The 27,031-nt window shown below is 45.9% G+C and overlaps 1 protein-coding gene across 1 annotated transcript; it reads right to left on the bottom strand.

Moving 5' to 3' along the window:
- Nucleotides 1-68: 68 nt before the first annotated feature.
- On the bottom strand, nucleotides 69-25,057 carry PMM1 (phosphomannomutase 1). The gene is made up of 8 exons (XM_053257146.1): nucleotides 24,674-25,057; nucleotides 16,274-16,391; nucleotides 12,655-12,731; nucleotides 12,319-12,410; nucleotides 10,335-10,434; nucleotides 9,009-9,084; nucleotides 7,329-7,444; nucleotides 69-5,848 (listed from the first exon to the last, which is right to left on the bottom strand). The coding sequence occupies exons 1-8, from the start codon at nucleotides 25,040-25,042 to the stop codon at nucleotides 5,726-5,728; spliced, it is 1,071 nt and encodes a 356-aa protein (XP_053113121.1). The 5' UTR covers nucleotides 25,043-25,057; the 3' UTR covers nucleotides 69-5,725.
- Nucleotides 25,058-27,031: the final 1,974 nt, after the last annotated feature.

The raw sequence follows: 27,031 nt of genomic DNA, 5'->3' as shown, positions 1-27,031 counted from the left end.
TGAGAAGTCCATAATGCTGAGAAGTACACACACCTGGATTTCACATTGAAATAAAGACACTAATTGGATTAGAATATATTAATTTAATTAGCAACAGCTGTGAGATGATGCCTTTTTGCATTGGTCCACCCTAGAAATCCAGCCACCTGTAGGTCACTCAAACATCCTCTGCAGGCGAAAAGGTGGGTGACTAAAAGGGGAAAAGCTCAGTGGCAGGAACCCACCTCTTCAAGGCAGAAGCAACACAGCAGCGTTACAAAGACATAAATATACACGTTGTGGATACATCATTATCAAGAATCCCTTTCTTGATACATCTGTTCCATTTTCCCAGTATAGCACCTAAATCATCCAGAAGGTAACAAGTATTAGTGCTAGGCAATATTCACTGGTGAGCATTTTCTATTTCACGCACACAACAATACTACATTTAGATGACAGTAGCAGGAAGTGTTCGCCCTCTGGAGTGATCTGATAATCTGAACTGCATAATACAGAAGCGCTCATTGGAGGGCTTGGCACCCTAGCATGGACTTGGGGGTGGGGAGCAGCTCTATGGAGATGCCTTATACGAAGACCCTTGGCCCATCTAGATCATAGTTCAATGGCTCTCAAGGGTTTCCTGGAGATGTCAGGAATTGAACCTGGGACTTTCTGCATGCAAAGCAGATGCTCTACCATTGAGTTATGGCCTGTCCCTGCCCATTTCCATTTCATAGAAGGATCCTCACTGCTACAGATGTCACTCTTCTCCCTGAAATTTTAGTACAGCTATCAGAGTGTTGCTAACAGGGATCCAGAATACACTAGGCCCCAAGAGCTGGTACTTTGCGGGTGGAAATAACTTCCCCCTGGTTCCACATATGAATGACCCTTTGATGGATATATAATATGGGAGTACAGTTATGGAGTGTAAAACTGCTGTTAAGATCTGTGGAGTGTAAAACAGCTATTGCCCCATGAGAAAATGAATGAAGAGATAGCTTAGCCAGGAATGTAGAATGCTGGACACTCTTGTTAGATTAACAGTGGCTTTTCATTTCTCAGGAAGGATTACAGGATTCCTGTACCTATTAAAATATTCTGCCTATTCTTCCCCCATCCTGGTCAAATTCAGAATGGGTGGGGTCTGTTGGCACCAAGAAAACTATTGGTCCTCTGCATAAGTGCAAATCTGAAAGTGCAGACCTCAAAATTAAATTCAAGCAGGAACTGGAGACTCAAACGATGAACTGCAAACTTGAAGAAGACAGTGAACACAGAATGGTCTAAGAATTCATTAGGGCCAAGGATGGTGGGAGTTCGAGTGCATGAGGGTAAGGGCTGCTTCCTAAGTTAACAATTAGTGACTTGTGTGTGCACACTTGCATGGAGGGGGTGAGCCTCTGAGCTTGCTAAGATGTGCTGTTTTCATCACAAACTAAGATTGGTCCCTATACCCTGCAGTGTGTGTTTATGATAAAATTAGCCTCTGCAACTGCTTCATAGTAAAACATACAGTAGGTCCCCTACTCATGAAATAATAAGTTTTAATTCCTGGTGCCTCCAGCCATTTTCTGTGATGTTGGGTAGGTTGTTAACGCTGTCAGCTTTGTGTGCTGGAGTAGGGATCAGTATACAAGGAGCAAGTTCTTGCTCGCTAATTATGAAATAAGAAATAATGCTGATTGAACACCACGTAGGTTTTAGTTTGAAGTTCTGCGCAGTTTCATTTCCTAACTTGCAGGTGAGTTGTAAAGAGGGCAGATAAAACAACAAAGACTCTAAAGGTGCTCTCACACAATGGCTGTAATAATAGCACCAAACAGATGGGAACAGTGCTGAGTATTACTACTTCATATGAGAAGGTACGTGTGCATATTCTATGCCAAATTCTGTACACCAATACAAGTTATACTTTTAAATCAACTTATTCTAAGAAATAGGTTTGCGGGGTGGGTTGGTTTTTGTTTTTTTTTGGCAAGGGTTGGTGCAGAGAATGATGGGAGAAGAGGGCAGTAATAAGATACAGAGGAAGACTATTCACCTGTTGTACATGAATACATGTGACTCAATCTGTGTACACTGTACACATACAATGTAATGCATGAATTGCCCTAGAGAAGAGGAAGTCATGAATACAGTGTGACAGAGAGGAACGAAGGGACCGAAGCCTCAACATACAACATTTTTGATTATTTAGAAGGCTTTGCTACCATGTTTTCAACACTGTGTCTCTGAAACCATGAGGGCTAGGAACTAAAAAAAAAAAAACAACAACAAGCTAAGCATCCTACTGCTCCCTGGATTTGTGTGGGAGTGTAAATGGAATGTATGTGATCTTCCATGGACAAGGATGAGCCATCACTCTTGTCACTGTTTCTCTTTAAGGACAACTTCCTGTGGTAGAGATGGGCAACTCTGTTTAATTGGAAAAGAAAATTTATATGCATATTTAGGGAAGAGGATTTTTTTAAACAGTGGGAGACATGATGCACAGCCCTCAGGAGGACTGAGGATCCTTCAGTGTCCCTGTGCTGAAGGCTTCTTTCAGATGTGCAGAGGGAACAGGGAGTGATTTTGGAGTGTCCCCCCCACCAACCCCTTTACAGTTGTTTAAATATGTTCCTGAGGGCTGTGTAATCCTCAGGAAAGACTTTGGGAGGGAAGAAAGAGACACGGAAATAACTTCCCCTCTCTTCCTCTGGACCCAGTCGGCTGCACATAGACGCCTTCAGCACAGACAGAGGGCTGTGCATCATGCCTCCCAGGGTTTTTTCCCTGCTAATTGAGCAGGACCTTAGTCACAACTAAGCACCACTGAAATAAATGAGATAATCTAGTCATGACTAATTTAAGTTCAATTAAGAGGTCCGTCTGCAGTTGCCACCAGCTCGTCTGGTGACTACACAGGGACGGGCCTTCTCCATTGCTGCCCTGAGTCTTTGGAACACACTTCCTGCTGAAATAAGAGCCTCCCCATCTCTTACAACTTTTAAAAGGGCAGTCAAGATGCATTTGTTCACCCAGGCTTTTAATTAGATATTGGTTTAATTGTGTCTTAATAGTTAAGTTTTTAAATTTTAATTGTTGAAATGTGTCAGTCTTCTTATTGGTTGTTTTTATTGTTTTGTGAACCTCCCAGAGAACGTGTGTTTTGGGCAGTATTAATTTTTTTTAAAAAATTCCAATGGTACTTAAGTCCAGACAAACTTAGTCTAGATTTTATAGGTATACACTGAACTGTCAGTGGTGGTTCGGTTTGAATTCAACCACCAGTCTGCAAACCAGTTCGTTAGAAGCAGCCGGTGCTTTGGTTCATGCTGTCAAACCAGGCTGAACCAGTTTGGCCTGGTTTGAGTGCCTTGCTTATAAAGGGGATTCCGGTAAGGATTGCCCTTTACAAGCAAAGGGGATTCCCCGAGTAAAAAGGGGTTCCAGGGATGGGCGGGCACCTTACTGTTGGTGGCAGCGGCAGCTCCCTGGTGGCAGCAGTGGCCCTGCTTGGCCTCGCCGGCACTCCCCCCGCTCACCCCATGGGCAGCCTGGTTCTAGTCTCTCTGTGTGTGTAGGCCAGAACTGGGCCACCCACCTGCCCATGGTGTGTGTGGGGGGGTGTGCCCGTGGGGCCAAGAGAGGCCACTGTGGTGGAGCCAATGCCTATAAGGTGCCCTCTTGCTCACCACCAAATCCCTTTTTACTTAGGGAATTCCCTTTGCTTGTAAAAGGGAATCCTTGCCAGATTCCTGTTTACAAGCACGGCTGAACCAGTCGAACTGGGCCCATTCCAGTTTGAACCTGGCCCCATTTGGGGTGGTGGTGGTCCAGTTCAAGCTGGAACTGGTCAAACTGGGCTAGTTTGAATCAAACCAGGTTAGATTTGAACTGGTTTTGCACGCCTCTACTGGATTTTGCCCATTGTACCCAACATATATGGACATATCAATCCTGTCAACACAGACAGTAATTTAAACCAGATTAAATTATTGGCAGGGTGGGGGGAGAGACCATTAATTACAAGCATTACAGTTTGGCTTATTTCCCACTAAAATTAAGTAATTAATTCATTTCAAATTAAACCTTTTTAGTTGTTCAGAACTTGAAAAGTCTTATGTGGACAAGGCTGGAAAGAAACTGAATTACCAACAACAAATTCAATCCTTGGATGCCCAAGCAAACATGATTTTAAACTGCACTTGTAAACGTTTGCTCCTTAATAAATCCCACTTAGCTGAACTGGACTTATGAACATGTCAGTGTGGTTAGAAGAACCAGGTCTTTATCTAGTCCTATCGCTAAATTATCTTTAATACTAACACCTAGTTATTTCTTGTGCTGAATTAACACATTGCTGAAAAAATGTCTTTGTAACAAACATTCCTTATTTCTTTTCTGTTAGAACAATGCAACAATGCTAATGCTGCTCAAAGCTCATCCAACTGATGTGAAACTCCCATTTTTAAAAAAAATAGCACTCTTGTTCAACCTAATTCTGCAGCAGCAATCTTTGTACAGGCTTCCTGATCCATCACTTTCTGGATCATGAACCATCCACTTCAATTAGATGTGCATTCAAATGCACTTTTGAATATGGATGCCGGCATCCACACTGCATTGCTTTCAATGAGATGCAATTTCAAATGTGTCCCCCATCTTCTTCCTTGCACAACTGGTTATAAATAAGCTTTTCCTTAAAGGAAAAGTAAGCTTATGAGATCACCCAGTAGAGAGAGTGAGTGACTGTCCATCCTCCACTATCAACTGCACAATGCCTGGACCAATATGAACCAAATTGGGTACAGTTATAGGAATACATAGGGACACCTCGATGGCGTAGAGTGTGATGATGTCATCCACCCCAATTCAAGATCTGAGGTACACATTTGAGGTACAAGTGGGCTAAATTATTCACCACCTAATTGATTTGAACCAGATTTGGTGTAGTTGTAGTGAGTGTCACAAAGGGACACCTCAATGGCATAGTTTGTAATTATGCAATCCACCTCAATTCAAGATGGTGGACGCATGAACAAGTGGGCTAACTTGTGAACTGCCTAACCAATTTGGACCAAATTTAGTCCAGTTGCAGGGGTAGTGAAAGGAAAGAGGGCAGATTAGTTCTTACCCAAACAACTTGTGGCTTCTTCTTTTTTAAAAAAAGCATGACTAGTGCTGGATTGCGGTCATTCCTTAAATGTAAGGTCACACCTCCCTTTATCATATTATTAGCTTTAAAAGGATCTAAACCCAATTAAAAAACCATACGTAGGTCACCTTGCCTGTTCAACAATATGAAAATACTGGACAAGCCTCAAACCCTGAAAGTTCAGGCCCTGCTCCTTTAAAATATATATGTATTTATAAAGATCTATGAGATTAATCTCAGAAATAGATTATCATTTGTGCAAATGTGTGGGGAGAGAGACTGTGATGATTAGATTCTCCCTAAAAGTCCTTAGTTAGAACAGGGACATGTTTCCTTTCAAGGACAAAACTCTACCTCGTTGAGGGGGATGGGGTGAGGGCAAGGCAATTCTAGTTCTATTAAACCCCATTAGCTAGGAGTGGTGATTTTCCCATTGGAGGACCGCCATTTTCTTCCCACTCTGACACTTCACCTCTGTTCCCAAAGTGCATGTCTAACCCTGTGTCTCAGCAGAGCCCTGAAAGGATCCAAAAGGTGCTTTCATGATTCGAGTGAGGGTCTCCTCTCAGTGGAGAAAAAGAGCAGCAGAAGGCCTACAAGTCAAGATTCGTTCACCATCTCTGGAAAGAAGATCTCCCGGCATCTCCGGACTGTGTCTTGGGGAGACTGGATGCTGTGTCCAACTGTCCGGGGGTCATCGTAGATTTCATAATCATTCCCACCCTAGTGGGGGAAAAAGAGAGAGTCTTGCAACTAGTCCCTTACATTTCTTAGAATTATTTTGAGATCCTGAACAGAAATGGCACCTGACAGGGAACAATTGCAGGTTCTGTGTAATGGCTTCCTCCTTATCACCACAAGAGGGCAGAGTTAGGCCATACATGGTTTCATGGGGGTCTATGTTTCCCTTGTAATACTGGAAAATGCCAAAGACCAGGTCCCCAAGTTTACACCACACACACACACACACACACACACACACACACACACACACACACACACACACACTCTCTGTCTTTTCTGTAATGTCTGAATGGTATTTGAAAGAAGATGTTTGGTGACTAGTCTGACTGTGAACATTCAGTCTGTTTCGGATAGGGTTGCACTCCCTGGAAGGATCAGATTATGTTGACTTTACTGCATGTTTTCAAACACCTAAATGCACTTCAAAATCACGGAAAATACACATTCGACCCACTGTGGAAACAGGCCACAGGGTTTTTGCGGTCACGGGACTCGGGAAGAGCCTGGCAGCCTAGTTAAGAACAAACTGGGACTGGCCGGTTTGAACATACTACACCAGTGTTATGTCAGTGGCATTGGCTGCCACCAGTCCATTTCCAGGGCCAATTCAGTGCTCGTACTGACCAATACAGCCCTGAATGGCTTAGAACCAGTCTACTGGAAGGAGTACCTTCTCCGACACCTTCTTGCCTGCGGGCGCGTAGCTAGGGGAGAGTGGGCTCGTGCTCTCCCCTCTCCCTGGCAGCCCCTGGCATGCGCCAGCCACACCCCCTGCGTGTGGTCAGCACCCAGAAGAGCCAAACGCAGCTTTCTGCAGCTCATTTCCCAGCCGGCTTCATTGTCATGGGCATTTTCTTTGTTCTCTCCCTCGATGCCCAGCCACCAACAAAGCCAGCTGGGGAATACAGCCAGCCGGATCCTGGGGAAGGGGCAAGCCAGGCGGCTCCCAGAAGCTGGCTAGCTGACTTCTCTGAACCCATCTGCCCAATTATGGCTTCGCCCCTGCTTGCCTGTTCTTTAAGATAATCTTGGTCGGCTCTCCATTGGATGCCACTGCTTACAGTGGGGCAACAAGTGGCAACCAGGGAGAGAGCCTTCAAGAGAGATTGAGAGAGAGAGAGAAACCCAACTGGCACCTTCCTTGTATGCGTTTAGGCACCAGGCAAAAGCCTCACTTGTCTGGCAAGCTTTTAATTTGTAATTGGTGGTTCTCCTGATATTGGCTTACTGGCTGTTTTACTTATTTTAGAGTTGGCTGTTGTCCCCCCCCCCGCCTTTTTAAACGGTTTTAGATTTTGGTTCTAATGTCATTCTTTTTTTAAACTGCTTTGAGGAGACTGTCCGCTGATCAGTATATAAATAAAATATAAGAATTAAAGCTAAGGACAAACAGCATTGCCCTCCCCAGGCCCCCACTGTGCTCTGCCTGTGGCCTTGCTTGGGCAGGGCATATACTCACAGGGGATGTCTCATTCCCAAAGAAATGTATGGTATCGAAGCTCTCGTCATCTAGGATGTCAAGGCAATAGCGCTTGTCCCAGCCCTCTGGGAAGACATCAAAGCTGATCATGCCGCCTGCCGGGGCCAGGAGGAAGAAATGAAAAGTCAGAAGTCAGAAGTTTAGGGAGCAAACCCCTGGCATAAAACGGAGCATTCATTTGTGCAAGATAAATCATAGCACAACAGGCAGTCCTACACCACGCCACTGCCTGCCTCATTCTCCAGCGCATTAATTCAGTCACTCCGTCTCTATGGCAATGGGACTGAATGGCATCAGCCAAATCCCAAGGCTTGGCCAGAGCAAGCATGATGATGAGCTGGCTCCTGCTGCTTTCAGACTAGGTTTATGTATTCATTTACATCTATATCCCATCCTTCCAGCAAGGAGCTCAGGTCGGTGAAAATGGGATCTCTCCCCCCCTCCCACACACACACCGCATTTGCCATTGCCCCAGCCCTGTGAAGTAGGTTCGACTGCAAGAGAGTGACTGGCCCAAGGTCACACAGTGAGTTTCATGGAGGAGGGTGGATTTGAATCCAAGCCGAGGAATCTTCCTCACGCCAAGAATGGCACTCTTAACTACTAAACTGCACTGGTGCTCTGTATGACAGGACAGTGTCTCTCCAGTTACTTTACAACGGTACTTTGGAAAAATACTATTTTGTTATGCTCAGGTCTGTAAAATACAGCTGGACTTCTGTATTTTAAATAATATAGGGTCGGATATAAAATGCAGGCTCTGTTGGAGGTACCTCAGGTATATGGAGCTTCTTCGCAATATAATACTAATTACTGGGCAGACCAGAGGACTTTTGCCTGGAACTCTCAATTTGTAACATCACCTCTGCCACGTTTTCAGCAGTCGTGAAGAAAGAAGTCAGTCTGGTCTGCTGGTGGCAGCAGCTGCTGCCCCAACAGCAGGAATATGCCCTGCTTGCAAGCAGCAGAGTAAGGATGAAGGGTGGAATCCGAATCTTTATTATCACGGTCACTGCCCAGATGACACGAGGCACAGACAGACCTTGTGTTTTAAATACATAATCAAATGTTAAATACATAACAACCACCTAAGTGTTGAATTTTGCTGCATTCAAAATAGTGCTCTTTTGCTGTCCAGCAATCCACAGAATTGGGATGTCAGGCAAAGAACTACTAACCATCAATCACAGGGTACTGAGTCAGGCCATTGGTCCATCTAGCTCAGTATTATCGACTTGCACTAGCAGTGGCTCTGCAGGGGTCTTTCCCAGCTCCACCTGCCTGGAGATGCCAGGGATTGAACCTGGGACCTTTTTGTTTTGCTTATTCCTTATTTATGCACATTGTTAAATGTATGTAGAGCATGTGTGTGACCACTGAGCTTTTGGCCCTCCCCCGGTTCTGATCTTAACCATTATTTGCAAATGACAGATTCCTGACTTAAACAGCAATTTAATGAGGCTTACTTCTGAACATGCTTGTTATTTAAGGGTAATATGGAAAACATACAGTATATCTCTCTGAAAGGAATCGCCCTGGGGATACACCTTTTAAATCCAACAAGCAAAGTACTCATCTATCTTTAAACAAACAGGGGACATCCCCCCACCCCAAGACCCAGGTGCCAGGAACCCAATATGGGGCACTTTCCATGCTCACCTCGGGAAAACCGCAGACCTTTGCCAGCAAACTCCCTTTTCAGTGCAGCTACAAACTTCTCACGGATCCTCTCTTTCTGCAACGGAGATAAATAGAAAACAAGTGAGAGGGGACAGAAGGAGGGCAACCACAGCTTTTTCCTACAAGTATTTCATCCTTGTCAGATTCCAGACTTTTTCCCATGAAAGCTAAGGTTTTACATAGGGGCCTTGAAATCTCTTTCAGGAATTGTCGATTGTCAAATTAACCTCCGGTGGGCCCCATCTTCCAAGCAAGATACCCTAGCAACAGGCATACTGCTTGCTGGTTCTTAAAACACACACACACAGACACACACACACACCCCTTACTTACAAAGAAGTTGTTGATCTTAATAGGCTTCTGTGTGTCACACTCAAGTGTCTCAGAGGACACATGTTGTCCCTTCTGAGCTTAATGAACCTGCCCATCACTAGAGATTTTCCTCAAAGGCTCTTCTCCAGAGACCGATTCAGATATTATGCTGTACAGATGTCTGTACATTCGTACATGTGTTTGTGTGAATGACTGTACCCTGTGTTCATTTTAAAAGTGAACCTGGATACAGGCCCTTCAAATGCATGGTACAGATAGGAAGAGTATTTATGTACCTGTGTTCAACATAACATGTGAACAGTTGTCCCTCTAATTTTTTTCATCTCTGTGCAGAATGAATTTTGTTCTGGGTGACAGTATCAAGGCAGTGTGTGTGTGTGCGCACATGCATTCAGAGTAGGGCCTTCCTAATTCAACCTGAGCAGGATCTAAAATTAACTGAGTGGACATCAGAAAACTTGCGAGCACGCACACATGTGCACGCCTTAGAGGGAACAGTGCATGTGAATTTTTGTACCTGTGTACAGATCTGTATCGGTACACTGTACACTCATATGAGTGTTGAACATAACTTGTGAATGGGCCTCAGGTGTTGTCACCTTCTGAGGTTAAGCAAGTGGCTACTGGAGAGAGGGGCGCCTCAGTGCTGCTGTCCAAACGGTGGAATTTTCTCCCTACTCATGAGCGTCTGGGGACTTTGTCACCATCTTTTAAGCATCAGGTGATGTCTGCTCTGTTCTTTCATGCTTGTAATGGTATTTGTTTGTCTTTGATGATAGCTGACCCTCTTCCCATTTTAAATTGGATGACTGTTTTTACAGTTCACTGGTTTTCTTGTTTTGGCTGTTATTTTCGCTTAATTCGCCGCCTTGTTGCTGATTTTATTCATCAATTCTGTTGTTTTTAGCCTATCAATTTTGTTAGCAGAACAGAGGTCACTAAATAAATAAAAGAACAGAATGTCCTTTTTACCTTGTCCAGCTCAGAAAATTCGATACGTTCCTCCAAGTTGCAGCTTCGACCAACAGGAGAGATGTTCAACATGCCGTTGCGGAATTCTATGAAAGTTCCTCTTTGAGCGTTTTGAAGGAGGAGAAAGAAGGAGAAACTTGAACGTGTGGCTGTACAGTAGGACAGTCCTGTTATACAGTCTCTCAATTTTTTAAAATAAAGGTCAGGCAGATTCTTCCCATCGATAATACAACACAACGTCAAGCTAATCACAGAACTCTTATTATTCAGTGTTCTTGCCGGCATGAGAATGCAGGTATGTCCCTTTGCTCACAAAAGCTGGGTTCATGGCTTAATAAAAACAGCCTTGCTGTTCAGGCCCGAGGCCTATCTAGTCCAGCATCCTGTTTCACACGGTGGCCCACCAGATGCCTCTGAGAAGCCTACAGGCAAAAAGCGAGGGCATGCCCTCTCTCCTGCTGTTACCCCCCTGCAAGTGGTATTTAGAGGCATCTTGCCTCTTAGGCTGGAGGTGGTCTATAGCTCTCAGACTAGTAACCACCTGTCCTCCATGAATTTATCTAAACCCTTCTTAATACTGACTACTGCAGTGAGGCCAGCAGGCAAGGTGCCATTTCCCCCTCCATGTTCACTGGGACAAGGAGAAAAAGATAAGAAAAGGGATAATAACTGTCCTCTTTCCCACTCAAAGTTCCTATGGAAGAAAAACCTTCTTCTTCTGGTGTGATCCATTTGCTGTGCTGAGCACAGCAGGATTCAGTATACTGTAGCCCAAGGGCTTCATGTGGCCTGTAGACAGATGCCCTCCCATCCATTCCCCGACAGGGCTGTATACAGAGTTGCTTTCATCTAATAAGCAGCCCCTACTTAGCTATTAACAAGTTTGGAAGGCAAATCAAATGCTGAATGGCTGAAGGAACTGGGAGTCTTTCAGCTGGGGAGGATATGTGGATCATTTTCAAATATTTGGAAGGGTTTCACAAAACTCTGAGGCTGTTCCCATGAGCAGCTAAGCCTGGGCTTGGCAGCCCGTGAGAACCGGTGGGAGCTGAGTGCCTCCTGCCAGTGCTGCGATGGCAAACCAGCCTACAGAGCCAGCTGGTTAGCCGAGGTGAAAGGCACAAGTGCGCCCTTAACTCGGGCTAACTGCTTGTGTGCAGGTGCCAGCTGCTCCCAGCGGGTTCCTGGCCATTGCCAGGGGGATCCCCATAATGTACCGTACACTCATCCTGACCCCCACACCTCCATGCTGCCTGGAGCACCAGCGGACCATCTGGGTGCATGTTCCACACGCCCTGACCTGCCCAGACCTGGCAACCGGATCGTCTGCAGGAAAGGCGAGCTTCTGCTGCCTTCTCTGCCGCCCACCCTCAAGTCCTCTCATGCGATCATGAGAAAGGGCTCCCTGTCTGCTGAGAAGAGCACAATGAGCTTAAGCGCCAGGAAGACAGATTAAGGATTTTTTTCTTAACATTTCACCTATTTACAAGAACAATTAAATCACAAAATAAGGTGGTCAAAGAAATTAACAGATCTTCTTCCTTACAGGTATCAAATACGATGTTGGAAAAGCTTCTGTTGAGTATTATTTAAGGCTATCTTACAGCAGGAAGTTGGGCTAGTTGATTCAGGTTAAGGAGCCCACCTGGCTCCCTTCACGGAGGTGATGGGTCCCCTCCCCATTTATGGATGCTCTCTGCTACTTCTCTCCACGGTGTCTTTTTTCCATTGTTTATAGTTTGTGTTTGCTATTATAATTTGTATTTATTTTATTTTAATTTTTTAAATCAATTTTTAATTGCATTTTGCAAGACACCTTGGGGATCCCTATTGGGGCTGAAAGGTGGGATGCAAATACCTAAAAGTATCTTATAAATAAAATACATTCAAAGATTCCCTTCCAGCTCTGTGCTGCTTGGACTCTAGACACTCATGCGTTAGCCAGAAAACATCTGCATGTAACGGAACAAGGCAGGATCATTACCGTTTCTTGGGCAGCTTTAGAAGTGATATGTAGTTGAGACAGAAGTTGATCAGCTCTTGCAGAAGCTCCTCCCCAAGGTAGTTCTGGATAGCCTGTCAATCAAAGTCACAATGAGCCAAGAAAGCAGTATCTCTAGATGGGATCTTTTACCAAATCCATCAGGCCTATTAGGAAGGTAAGAACAGGGCATATTGCTTTGTTTTGAGTTCACCTGTTAGATTACTCAATGGCATCAGATAAGCGGAAAGACTTTGGATGCCATTTTCTCTTTTGGAGAGACACAACAGGGCAGGGAGAGGGAATGCGGGCAGCAGGACACAAGGAGGCCAGGCCTACCTGCTTGGAGACAAGTTGCCCGTTCTTGTACTGCACGGTGCCATTTTCCGCAAAGACGTAATCAAACTTGTCGATGACTGTGGGGAATCGGTTTGGAGGGTCAAAGAGGATGTTGGGGTGGGGGTGGGGAGAAGTGAGGGAAGAGAGATGAAAGTCAGAAATAAATATGAACGCAACCCTTTCCATCAGTCAGGCAGCTAGGGGCCAAAAGAGGAGTATGTGGAATTCCGCGATTCCTGCAACTTTATTCTGGCACTGCTTGTTTTTAGGTCGTATATGCCAATACCAGTCCTTGTGAATAATCACAGCAATGTTTGATTCACAGACGAAGACGTGCAAACCAGAAAAGCACTGTTCAGGCTGGGGGCTAGCTAGGGAGAGGAGGAACGGGAACATGTCAGCTCGCCAGCCCTGCTGCACTGATATGCTCCTGGCTGTGTTCCTGCATGCTACACATTCTAGAATCCCAACTGGCCAGGATTCTAGAATGAGGGAAGAAATGATCTCTGTGTCCAGTGCGTCCCTTTGCAGACAAGCTCTATGGGCAGAGTGTGTCAGCACTGTAGGCGTGGCTAGCAGGCATGCTCCCATTCTGCCTCCACCTGGGTTAGGGCTAACTGCCTGAACAGGGCTAGAGTAAGACCCAAAGCCATGAGGCAGAGGTGGGCAGCATCAGAGCTGAATTGTACCTGGTCATATCTCTCCACAAGCTTTCTTTCGTCTCTCCTCCCCACTTCAAGGATGTCTTGGTAACATAGTTACTGATTATCCCAACTGGCCATTCCTAGCAGCAATAAATAGTCCGGTGCTGAATCAGCAATTCACTGAATGCTCCCTCAGGCTGTTAGTTTTCTTATTCTTTCCTCAGAAAGCAGATTTCAGAACTGGATGTTACAAATACGAATATGATGAATATTTATATACAATATTATATGTCACACCTTATTTGTTATTGGAGTAGAATGCAGAACCACCAATGCACTTTACTCCCACAATTGGATGCAGGTCTCCCAACAAGGACCTAGAATTTAGAGGCCTTCCACCAGCTCAGTGAGCTGTCTGGAAACATGGAATGAACGGAACCCTGCGATTTCCTATGGTGATGGAATACTAACACCCTCCAGTCTTATGAGGATGCCTGCAGACCAGACAGGATTGCCTGTTCACAGTATAAAGACAGTGGGGGGGGGGTGTCAGCTGATTGGTCTGTCATCCTTTTCCACAAGGTGCAGCACTGCATACACTTATTGTTTTCTGGAACTCCATCTCTTGTATGCCTTGTGGTTCTATATTTGTGCAAGTTCTATAAGCCTCATGGTGTCTGTGGATCAGTGGCGTCGTGTTTAGTGGTAGCCGTGTCCAGATTTTTTGGTTGCCTGCCACCAGCCTCCACTCACCTGGTGCTGCCACCGCTTCACGCCCCCCACGCCCCCCCACCATTCACTGCCAGCGTCCGTGGTCCACATGCAGTATGGCGACATCACTACTCATTGTGAACAGGTACTGGGCAGTGATATCATTATACTGTGTCCAGGCTGTGGAGGCTGGCGCTGAATGGTGAGGTGGGCCTGAGGCAGTGAATGGGGGCAGGTGGGCAGCAGCTCCCCCTGGTGGGACCCCTTGCAGGCCCGTGTTCATCACACACAGCCCCTCAATGGTAGACCAGTCCCTGCTGCGGATGCCTCCACTATTCCCAGTTTCCTCCAGTCTCCCCCACTCTATTGAGGTTCCAGCCTCCTCTCCCAGGACTCCCATCTAACTTTATTTTGAGCTTCCTTGTGAATGTACCTATAACAGAATGTAAGAATATCCATGTGCTAGTCTCTCTGGAGGAAGCCACCTAATGGAGCAGCAGCAAATGACTTGCCTAGCAAGCCAGGCAATCCCCGCTGGTATGTTTCCCAGACTATGGGAAACACCCATATCGGGCAGCAGCGATATAGGAAGATGCTGAAAGGCATCGGACAAGGTCTCACAATCAGTGAGACCCGTTTTCTCCTGGTGAGTGGGAAGAGCAGGCTAAGCCCGCTCTCCCTGCTCATGAGCGGGCAGGGAGCCCAGGGCGGCTGGATCGGCTGCCCACACGATGGCCCGCTCTGAGACAGCGTGGCACGAAGGCGTGCCACGAAGGCGTGCCGCAGCTACTCATGATCATAAAAAGCAGGTTTGCTGGAACACTCACTCCGCAAACCTGCTTTTTACCAGGGGTTCTTGAGCGGGTTACCCGATCAAGAACCACCGGGCTCGGCTGCGAGCCCGGTGGTTCTTACGGTCACCAAAAATCAGGCTAGCCTCTGCTAGCCTGATTTTTGCTGATTGTGAGAAGTGCCCCATCATCTCATACTGCGCGGGAGGAGGCAATGGTAAACCCCTCCTGTATTCTACCAAAGACAACCACAGGGCTCTGTGGTCGCCAGAAGTCGACACCGACTCAATGGCACACTTTACCTTTACTCTCTCTGGACCTGATCTCTGAACAGCACCTGAAATTTGTACGAGCTCCAATAAGTCTTGGAACCACTGAGTGGCTCTCTTACTTTGTCCCATGGCCCAAAACATGGCCGGGGTGGCCAACTTCTTGGGCCAACTGGCCAGATTCTCCCTGGCCAAGCTGCTCAGGAGCCAGATCTCCTTTTTGGCCATGATATCATTGTCTCTCACTCCAGGAGCTCTGTTGGGAGAATCCCCTCTCCCCATCGCCAAGCCAAAGTTGGCAGAGAGAAGAGTGCCTACAGGATGAGAGCAACTGAACACATCTTGTTCTGCAGTCACCCTTCCCTTGGGAAATGAGAAGCCACCCAAGTGGCCTCTATGAATAGGTTACATGGGAAACGGCCTTCTACTGAGTCAGACTTTTGGCCCCTCTAGCTCAGTCTTGTCTACTCTGACTGGCAGCAGCTCTCCGGGATTTCAGGCAGGACTGATCTCAGCCCCATTTGGAGATGCCAGGTACTGAGCCTGAGGCTTTCAGTGCAAAGCATGTCCTCTACCCCTGAGCAACAGCCCCTCCCCATATAAAAGCAAAGGTTAGGCTAACACCTTTATCCCTGCCATGTCAGCTTTCCATGGGGAGAGAGGGTATTGTTTTGGATTTTTTTAATTTACATGGAGGAAAATTCCATTAAACAGTTCCCCCATTACACAGCCTGTAATGGTACAGTCCCAGAAGAATTGTCCACATGTTTTCTCTGTGTGTTTGAATTGGCCCATCTAGTTCACCAACAGAGAGGAGAGCTGGTCTTGTGGTAGCAAGCATGACTTGTCCCCACTGCTAAGCAGGGTCTGCCCTGGTTGCATATGAATGGGAGACTTGATGCGTGAGCACTGCAAGATATTCCCCTCGGGATGAAGCCGCTCTGGGAAGAGCAGAAGAAGGTTCCAAGTTCCCTCCCTGGCTTCTCCAAGATAGGGCTGAGAGAGATTCCTGCCTGCAACCTTGGAGAAGCCACTGCCAGTCTGTGAAGACAATACTGAGCTAGATAGACCAATGGTCTGACTCAGTATATTGCAGTTACCTATGTTCCTATGGATAGTCGTAGTGCAGCCGGTTTGCTGGCATCCCTGCTGCATCTGTCCAACAAATGGGTCTGGCAGACAGAAAGATGCCTCTGTTGCTCACCTTCATCCCCTTCTCCAAGCTGTTCAGCTATCTTGGAGTAGTCGGAGCCTCCCACCACGCCGATCATCACCCTTTTACGCAGCTCTTGAAGAAACTCTGCTACCTCGGCGTCAATTTTCTGAGGGAAAAGGAGTAAGATGGCATTCAAATGACCATTTTAATGAGAAAACAGATCAAGCTATTATCATGCTGGTGTTTGACAATAATGTCAGACTCCTGGGTCGCCTTCCAGATGGATTTATTCTGGCAGAACCAGGTTTTGTAGACTAAATCAACAGATGCATGAAAGAGCACATGGAGAAAGGCTGAAAATGCGCTGTACAGCAGAGAGGCCGTGCAGTCCATCCGAGGAGGGGAGCTGCAAGGAACCATTGCCCCCTACCTCATCCCACTGCGCAGCTGCGGCGTTTCCAAAGGTAAAAGGGGGAGCTCTCCCCTCCTTGCCCCCCTCTTTCCCTGCAGCCGCCGCCAGGTCCTATCCCGCTGCTGGCAGCAGCATTCTTCAGAAGGCAAAAGGGGAACCTTTCGCTTTGCCCCCTCCTCCCTGCAGTCTCTGTCACTGCCACGAGCAGCATTTAATTTATTTATTTTTAATGGTTAAAGGGTGGCAAAATCCTTTTTGCCTATGGGCGGCAAAAAGCTTAATCCATCCCCGAGCTTGGGCAGTATGGAGAGTACAAGAGAGCATGCACAACGGATAATGAGGAAAGTTTGCCTGTTATCTTTTCAGCCTATCAAAATGTGCTCTACTGTTGTATCTAAAACCTGCCAATGCTGCTTCTGACTGTGGTTAGAAACAAACCAAGATGGGTTGTGATGTCTGAACCAACTCATCTTGGTTTATTTGCCAACGGTACACAACTCACATACCCTGGTGGGCCAGAACCAACCATGACTTGGTATGCAGGGGCTGAGGTAAAATTTCAGAACATTCATGATTATATTAAAAGTATTAAAAAATATTAATGAAAACAATTATTAGTCACCCACAGCATGGGGCGTAAAGAGGAGGCTCCTAGCAAACTTTCTTCTTCCCTGTCTCCCATGCACTTTCAAATCTTGCAAAAGTCAATTTCGAAAGGTGGCTGAACCCACCAGATCCTTGGGGCAAGGTGGCATTTTGCACCTCACCTCAGGCACAACACTTTGGCTCCCCAAATGTTGTGCAGGCCTGGAAGCAACTTGCTTGAAATATACTAAGACATGAAACGTACTTCAACCTTGTATTCAGATCTCAGCTTATTTCAAGCAAGTTGGTTAGAATAAACCAACATTGGCCGGTTCAGACGTCATGACCAAACTTGATTTGTTTCTAAGCACAGTTGGAAGCAGAATTCTTCCAATCCAGTTGCAGGCAGGAGAGGGGGAAGTGCACATTTTCAAAGATCAGAGACAATGCACAGAATCAAGATTTAATAATCGTTCCATGTGACATCTGCACTGGGTGTGTGTGTGTGTGTATGTGTGTAAAACTAACAAAGGCAAGAAAATCCAGTCGGAGCTGAAACTGAAGATTGCAGGATGGGAGTAGAAGAAGCTTAGGCAAGAGAAGTTGTGTGGGAGGCAAATAAATCAGGGGTTGATATTTTTGTGGATGGAAAGGATTGTGGGCTCAGACCTTGTACTGAAAACTGATCCTGAATCCTAAGTCTGTAGCGAGGTGGGGCAAAGTACTCTGCACATGCTCAAAGGTACTTTGCTTCCAGGACTCAGCCCTGATATTGAAAACAAAATATTGGCTGAGTCTGATGAGTCGGAGGAGGGTTCGGAGGAGGCTAGTGAGGTTGCCTATAACAAGAAAGGGGTAAGAGGAGGAGGTTGTGAAAAAAGAACCTGTTGTAAACAGTTGCTGGAAGTGCATGAGAAAGATAGTAGTGGGTTGTTGTGTGCAGAGGGACATATATGTTCTCCAGTTTAAGTTTGCTTGTGGTTGGTGTGTGTGTGTGTGTGTGTGTGAGTGAGAGAGAGAGAGAGAGAGAGAGAATGCTTACTTTCTAAAGAGAGGTGCTGTGGTTTTAATCCATGTGGGGGAATATGACATCACCCTGTACATCCTGATTTTTATTTTTATTTTGTAATTCTAAGTGTGTGTTGTGAGAGGGGAGGGAAAGGCTTTGCTTGCTCAAGAATGGGAGGAGAGCTGGTCTTGTGGTAGCATGCATGACTTGTCGCCTTAGCTAAGCAGGGCCCACCCTGATTGCATATGAATGGGAGACTTAATGTGTGAGCACTGTAAGATATTCCCCTTAGGAGATGGAGCTGCTCTGGGAAGAACACCTGCATGCTTGCATGCAGAAGGTCCCAAATTCCCTCCCTGGCATCTCCAAGATAGGGCTGAGAGAGATTCCTGCCTGCAACTTTGGAGATGCCGCTGCCAGTCTGTGTAGACAATACTGAGCTAGATGGACCTATGGTCTGACTTAGTATATGGCAGCTTCCTGTGTTCCTAGGGGGAAACGTTCTGCAGATGCTCAGAGGCACTTCTTTAAGTGCCTCTTTTTAACTTCTTTTTGCTTAAGACTCCCCTGCCACAAATTCCCTGACTGATCCTGGACTAGTTACTTATTGCTGTACCTCAAGTTCCTCAGCTGTACAATGGAGTCAAAAGTCCTCTGAATGGTGTGCCCTGGGATGCTTTGATATGGGAAGTGTGTCAGAAGACATGAGTGTGTCCTCCTTTTATCTAGTAAAGATAAAGGTTCATTGCAAAACAAAATTACAGGGCCGACTCTAACTCTTTTTCCTCCTTTACTTTTTCTCTGACGTTTCTTTGGCCAAGAGGTTTTTCTCCTCTTGCACAAGATTATGTCTACAGAATAAAACAAGTTGTTCTAGTAAGAACTAATCTGCCTACCTTCCTTTCACTTTCTCCACAACTGGACTGAATTTGGTTCAAATCGAGGTCCACAAGTTAGGTCTCTTGCACCTCAAATGTTCACGCGTCCGCCATCTTGGATCGGGGTGGATGAATTCATTACAAACTACACCATTGAGGTGTCCCTGTGTGTCCATCACTACAACTGTACCAAGTTTGGTTCAAATCGGTTAGACAGTCTTCAGGTTAGTGCACTTGCGCCTCAAAAGTTCACGTTTGCCATCTTTGATCAGGGTGGATGGCATCATCACCAACTATGCCATTTTGGCATCCCTATGTGTCCCTACAGCTGAAGCAAATCAGTTCAGTAGTTCACAAATTAGTCCACTTGTGCCTCAAAAGTTTACCCATATGCCATCTTGAATCGGGGTTGATGACATCATCACAAACAACCCTGTTGAGGTGTCCCTATGTTCCCCTACAACTGTACCAAATTTGGTTCATATTGGTCCAGGCGTGAAGTTGATGATGGGGACACACACATGGACACACAGAATGCTGGGTGATCTCAAAAGCCTACTGGAAAGTAGGCTTAAAAAGACAAAGTGCTATCCTACAAGGCGGTGGTGCAAAATGCTGGAAGGGATTACAGCTGCGGAGCCCTGCAAACATTACTCCTATCTTCTTCTATGACAGGGATTGTTATCTTTGTGGATGCACAGGGTTTCTATTAACCTTGAGTACACCGCCCTGAGCTCCAGCCCTGAACTCCTCAGAGAAAGGGTGGGATATAAATACGACAGATGGACAAAACGAAACAGGCCATTCTTAAGCATATTTACTCGGAGTAAGTGCCAATGAGTTCAAAGGGATTTACTGCCAGGTGCGTGCGCATAGGACAGTATGCTTACTTCTTAACATGTGTGCATAAGTCCGCAGAGTTGGGATGTCACCTTTTGCACACTAACTTGGGAAACAGCCTTGCTAAGCAAATGGAAACCTACTTCTTAGATGCATCGGATCTGGATGCATGTGGGGTTTTGTTTGTTTTGAAATTGGGCTTCACTCCCGGAAGTGATCACCTGAAGTGATACTCATCTTGCTCAACAAGATCCTCTCTCATCCATCATTCTGACCACACTGTGGGATGAAACTGGCGAGCTCTTATTAGAGCACGCACTTTCCCTAATATTGGAAGCATGTTATAAGACAATTCACGATATTCACGCAACCCAGGGAGATACATCTTATTTTAATTTATGCAGCCCTTTAAATGTTTACAATTCTTACCTAATTTATACTAGAGAGGAGCACAAAATGTCCAGTGCAAATTGCTTGGACATGCATGGTATTTAAGAGTACCTTCTTTGTCATGAACTCTGCCGCCTGTTATGATCTTCTGGAGAGGTCCGGTTACGGTTGCCACCAGCTCATCTGGTGGCAACTCATGACCAGGCTTTCTCTGCAGCTGCCCCGGGGCTTTAGAACATGCTCCCTGCTGAAATAAGAGCACCTCCTTCTCTGTTTGTTTTCAGGAAGACCCTAAAGTCTCACCAGTTCTCACAGGCTTTTATTAAGAATTAATTTTAATAATTTGTTTTAATAAATGTTTTATGTGATTGTTTTTTTGTTTTGTTGATTTTAATCGGTGACTTTTTATATTGTGTTAAATTTTGTACACCGCCTAGAAATGTACATATCAGGCGGTATAAAAATATGATAAAACAAACAAACAAATAAATAACAGAGTATATACATATTATTCTTATTGTAGCATTTTAAACTATGCAGAATGCTACACCCCTTTTTCATCCTCACAACATCCCTGTGAAATACCCAACACTCATTTTTGTAGATAGGGAAACAGTTGCAGAAACATTGGCTTGCCCATGATCAATAGGCTGTGTCAGAATCTTTACCTAGGTCTTCCAGACCAAAGTCTAGGAATAATTCACAAGGCCACAGCTCAGATCAGTATTCCCTTACAGCAGGGGTAACCAAACTTGGGAGGCACTAGGTATTGTTGAACTATGACTCCCATCATCCCCTGCCACAACAGCCCCTGGGGCAGGTGGTGATGGCAGTTGTAGTGCAACATCAAGGGACCTAAATTTGAGAACAACATCTACGCTTCTATTCATAGGACAAGCAACAAATCCTAACATTCATATTTTTTTAAAATGCTGTGAGAGATGGAAGGGCTTTCAAGGAAGAGAGGTGGGGCTGAAAGGGCTGTCAAGAAGAGCAGCCAGCTGTTGTTCCAGTATAGTGCTCCGGCTACTGTGTAATGCAATCATCATGCAGCATAGTTGGGAGCTTGAACCCAAACCATGCAGTGCTAAGTCAGTTAGGGCTGAGATTCTTAACTGGATAATCAAAGCCTGGTCCACCCTCGTTGCTTATGAATGGGAGACTAGAAGTGTGAGCACTGCAAGATATTCCCCTCAGGGGATGGAGCTACTCTGGGAAGAGCAGACTGTTTCAAGTTCCCTCTCTGGCTTCTCCAAGATAGGACAAGACTTTTTTTTATTGAACCAACAAACTACCAAAGCATACAGTACGTTGCCAAAGCACAATTATATACAAAGTGGTTGCTTGTACATCATATATCTACAAAGATTTACACACAAGAATTTGCAAACCCACAGGGTTATAAAGTATATGCAGGCAGTACTGTAACTCGGGGATGGGGGATTACAAGGCACATCAGGTAATGGGGGGGTGTTTTACGTCCAACGCCCATTTCCATAATTTGTCCCATTGCTGTTTAGAAGAGATACACTTGTCTTTTTGCACATAACCATACAAACTTTTCCAGAAGAGATTTACTGTCTCATCCACGTGAACCTCTTGGTCGCGTCTTCCCTCCCTATTCAAGATAGGGCTGAGAGAGATTCCTGTCTGCAACCTTGGAGAAGCCGCTGCCAGTCTGTGAAGACAATACTGAGCTAGATAGACCAATAGTCTAACTCAATATATGGCAGCTTCCTATGTTCCTAAAGCAATTAAGCAGTTAGTTATCCACTGAAACATGTGTAGGAATTACTGCTTATGGAAAGTTTACAGTGTAGTTTAATAATCATGTGACTATTTATATCTTGCTATCCATTCATGATGACTTCTCCCAAACAAGTGAGCTGTCTAGCTGTCTATGTTCTTTTGTGAGCAAAAAGGAACCATTATATCTTCACTGACTATCATCAAAAGTTCATGTGCACTGCAAGGTTTATTTTAATTGGCTAAAATAATCTATCAATTAAATCTGAAAGGCAAGAAACCTCTTATTGGTCCATCTCCAGCAGATGAAGAGAAGCAAGAGGCTCTCAAACCACACATTCTTCATCAGAAGCAAATGGTCGGAACAAAAAACAAAAACGAGTGTGTACCTAGCATGTTCTACAAATTGGTTTAGTTTCTGTAATAACAGACTTCTTAAAAACACCACCATGATCTGCACCTCATCTATGTCTCTTATTCTGCAAGATCAGCACAGCAGCACTACCTTGATCAAATTCAAAATCAGACACACTAATAAGCAGAAGAACATTTAGTCAGTCTTAATTCAAAGGCATCATCGGCAGGCCCATGGGTGCTTTGCAAGAGGAATGCCAAGCGAGTCAGAAGAAGACTTTTGTCAACACTTCAGAGTTGCCTGGAGGCACATGAGCCCACAATATTGCAAGGTGCCTGTATTGCACCAAACCTGGCACTCATCTAGATATACCTGACATCTCTCCAGTAGAGATAAGGCTGATGTTTGGTCAAATAAACATTGTGATTGCAAGGCAAATAATCTTGGAGCCTTCTCCTGCCTGTATTCTGGTTAGGATGCTGTCATCAAAAAAACAAAGCAAAGAGGATTGGAGGAGTAGAGTCAGCAAGAGCTGTTATAGCATTATTAAAATTCAAAATGTTTATGGCAATGGCTTTCAGACTGTGATCTGGGGAGTCCTAGAGCAGGGATTCTCAACGTGTGGGTCCCCAGATGTAATTGGACTTCAACTCCCATAATTCCCAGCCAAAGGCCATTGGGGCTGGGGATTATGGGAGTTGAGGTCCAATAACATCTGGGGACCCACACGTTGAGAATCCCTGTCCTAGAGCTCCCTAGAAGCATATTTGGAGTTCCTTAACAAGAAGATCAGTAATGGCGGCTTTCCCAGATAGAGAATGATCCCACCACTACCAATCTTCCTTTGAGCACATGTGCAGCCACACAGAAGAAAGACGGATGTATGCAGGCTGTACTCTCAAATCACGCAGAATGGCAGTGATGCACAACTGACCTGCTGAATGCCCCGAGTAAACTGAATATGCACCCTAACATGACCCCAAATCCTTTGCAGCATACAGGGATTCTATAGCAAACCAACCAAGACAGAACTCTGAAAGCTGGCAACCATATACCAAGTTTATAGGGCAGAGATTTTTGTGGTGTTCAGTTTGTTATGGATAAAGGATGGACAGGCCTTCTCCTCTCTCCTTCTCATAATACTAGAATTCAGAGTCACCCCAGGCAATGGATTCAGGACACAGGCCAAAGCAATTGGCTCTTCACATAAAGCACAAATCACGTCTAGAATTCACTGCGCCAAAACTTGTGATGATGGCCACTAGCTTAGATGGCAAATTCATGAAACACAGGTCTGTGACTGAGCCATAACAACTCAATGGAGGCACTTTTAAAAGTGTGGACACTCTTATCTTTAGCAGGAGGAGAGCAACTCTCCCTATTCAACCCAGCATTGCATCTTTCCAGAGGCTTTTGCTGATGGATACCTTGTATTTTGTTTTATACTGTGAGCCCTTTGGGGCCAGGGAATCCTCTTACTCTTTTTTCTTTGTAAACACTTTAAGAACTTTTTTGTGGTTCTATAATTTTTTAAACAAACAGCAGCAGCAGCAGCAGCATTGTTTTAGAATGATAAGCGGTATATCATTTTCAATTTTCAAAATAACAGCTCCCCTCATCACCATTATCCCTCAGCTTGTAAGCTCCCCAGAGGCTTTTGGCTGGTCAATTTCAAAGATCTCTGTGTGGGCGGGGGGTCGGGGACGGAACGGTAGAGGACCTTGGCCTGAGCCAGCAAGATCATTAGGAGGTTCTTATGTAATAATCTTCTCATCGACATGGCCTGAGAAGCCCAACCTCACAGCACAGCTCGCTGCAGAGAGCGGCGGCTCCTTCCTTCCTTCCTTCCTAGACCTGGCCCTGGGTTGAACGAACCCCCCAGCAGAGTGTCTGACGCTCTCGTTTGCATCACGCATCACGCCAGCTTATGAGGGCGGGTGGAGGAAGAGGCAGCCACAGCCAGAGGCGAGAAGGGCTTCGCCGCTCCTCGCCGCTCGCCTGGGCTCGTCGGAGTCGGACTGTGCTCTAAGCAGCAGATGTCAGAGTCCTCCGAGCCTAGCAACCCGGGCAGGCAGCCACCTCGAAGGCGCTTGCACGAAATCCCCAGGTCTCCATTCATTCGGCAAGCTGCTCAAGGACGACCAGCCAGGGGCGCGCGCTTGCTTGCTTGGGAGGCAGCAGCGCTTCCCAGCCCGGGGAGGGCTCCGATGAGAGGAGAGGCTTGCTCGGGTACCTGGCGAGGCGGCGTGAGGGTCCCATCCACGTCGAAGAGGCAGAGGGTCCTCTCCTTGCGCCGGGGCGCTTCGGGGGCAGCCATCGTAGCAGCGCCCTCTTTCCTGGCGCGGCGGCGGCGGCGGCTTCTCGGAAAGGAGGGACAAGACTGCGATCTGCAAGGAGGCTGGAGGGAGGCGTCGGCCCGTAGCCGAGCCAATGGTGGCGCGAAGGGCCGCTCATGTGACTCGTGGGAACCGGCCTGGCAACACGTACACACATGGTGGCGGCAGAGGCGGCAAAAGCTCTCTCGTCCAAGCACTCCGCTCCGTTGACCCTCCTTGTTGCTGGGCCGGATTCTCCAGCTTGGCCTTCTTCCCTCTGTGGACATCTCGGTGTCTTAGATGTCTCTTAGAACAGGCGCCGTCCCTTTACAGGCTTTCCTGTAGTAGTAACAGGAGAGCAAAATGTTATTTTCACTTCTCAGTTCAGTTTTATTGCGATCTTTGATCAAGTATACAATCCAGATCAAATAAAAGAAACCTTGAAGGTAGATATCAATATAAACACATATAGCATACACACATGTAGCATCTATTACATAGAAAATTGAGATAAAATAGTATAGGATAAAACAATTAAAAATAAAGAAATGCGGGGAGGTGGATGGGTTTAAAATTGACCATTTCTGGCACACATCTTAATCACAGCCGTACAAAATTGGGCTACTGTGTGTGAAACATTGTTTATCAGAAAGAAATAAGTTTATATAAAATTCATCCGAATTATCAGGGTATCTAAGAATGAGAGGAAAATCTGTTTGGGATGCAGCTCATGACAGAAAGAACAATACAGAAACACATGGCCAACCATCTCAAGGAACCATACAGAAACACATGGCCAAGTTCAATCATCTCAATATTTCCATTTCCACAAGGGCACAGTCTCTCCAAATAAGGAACTCTCCTAGACTACCCTCTAGTACAGCAGAGGGCAGCACATCCAGCCAAGCCACGGTCAGGGCTCTTCTGTGTGCTGGATGTGTCCGGTCATACAGGTATTTAGCTGGTTTTTGTGAGGGCTTGGTAGCTCCAAGTCTCGCGAAGCTTGGTGCCTGGCTTAAGTCTGTCTGGTGTTGCGTATCAATAATATGCTGCTTAAGAATCACTGTAGCCTTATCGTAGCCCAGAGGGAGAAGATATTCCATTGACAACTCATATGATTTTAATTATTCAGTAATTAGGTGCATCCAATCAGAGGGATGTTCATCCTTAAAAATTAGGGGAGCTAGACCAGAAGGGGAATACATCAATTTCAACCAAAAGTTGAAAATATAAGACCAGGCGCAGGACTCCAAGCTTGACAAGCCCACTTCCAAACACAGCTTAGCATTTGACACGCAGAAGGGGGTTAATTTTATTTTATATTCTGTCGGAAACATTTCCAGGCTCATGTGTGTTTCTTCTCCACTCTTGGGCACAGCGGCTGCAGGGAGGGGGGACTGAGCGGGGGGGTGCAACAAGAATGGGCAAAGTGCCATTTATGGGTGGTTGAGCTGTGTCCCACATATTAGATTTCTGAAACAAAAATGTGCAAGGGAGCAAGCCATTTGGGAAGGCCTTGCCCCTCCATGCCCCCTCTCTGGAGCTGGCCCCAGGGGTGCAGCTAAGATTGAGCAAGGTGGGACAAATGTCCCTGGAACCCCCATGGGGATGCACTGGGTGGGCTCCCACATCCCACTTTCCCGACTCACTGGGCTGCTATTGGCTCTGATAGGACTCACCTCGGCTTCAGAAAAGACAAGACCTCTCCAGGAGAGGTATATATGTAGGCAATTGGTATATATGTTAGTCTGGTTTTTAATCTGAGCCAGGGGGAATGCATACATGCAAGTGTGTGTGTAAAAGTGTCTGTGTATGTGGGGAGTGAGTGAAATTATTTGCAAAGGATCAAGAGAAAGGGTGTGCTGAGAATGTTTTATTTTATACCATGTTCTTACATTTCTTCTGCAGCAATAACATGGGGGGGGGGCAGGCAGGAGAAGAAGGTGGTGGGCAGGGGCTATCTTCACTTTTGCCCCAGGGCCCACTCCAGCTTTCAATGCCTCTGAGTCTGAGGCTGCAACCCTATGCACATCTCTCTCTCTCTGAGAGTAAGCCCGGTGAACAGCGTGGAGTTATTTCTGAGTAAACGTGTTGGATTGTGCTGTAAGGCTAAGGTCCTCCATCTCCCTCAGTGCAGTCAGTGGGGAAACTCTCATTGACTGCAGTGGCACTGGGTGCATCTCATGAATTCTCAGTCACTTGGTGACTGATGGTGATGCAAGGCCATTGTCTTACTTATGTCCACCTTTCAAGGTCTTTTTCTGAATATTCACACC

This window comes from Hemicordylus capensis, chromosome 5 (genome assembly GCF_027244095.1).
Source record: "Hemicordylus capensis ecotype Gifberg chromosome 5, rHemCap1.1.pri, whole genome shotgun sequence".
NCBI classification, from domain to species: domain Eukaryota; kingdom Metazoa; phylum Chordata; class Lepidosauria; order Squamata; family Cordylidae; genus Hemicordylus; species Hemicordylus capensis.
This window is presented reverse-complemented; position numbering and strand designations above follow the sequence as displayed.

Excerpts from the sequence above, each read along its gene's own strand:
- PMM1 (XM_053257146.1), bottom strand. The coding sequence starts at position 25,042 with ATGTCCACAGAGGGAAGAAGGCCAAGCTGGAGAATCCGGCCCAGCAAC. Across the intron at positions 10,435-12,318 it reads CTAAAGCTGCCCAAGAAACG|AGGAACTTTCATAGAATTCC; the intron begins GTAATGATCCTG and ends AAACGCTCAAAG. Across the intron at positions 7,445-9,008 it reads AGGTCTGCGGTTTTCCCGAG|GCGGCATGATCAGCTTTGAT; the intron begins GTGAGCATGGAA and ends TGGCCCCGGCAG.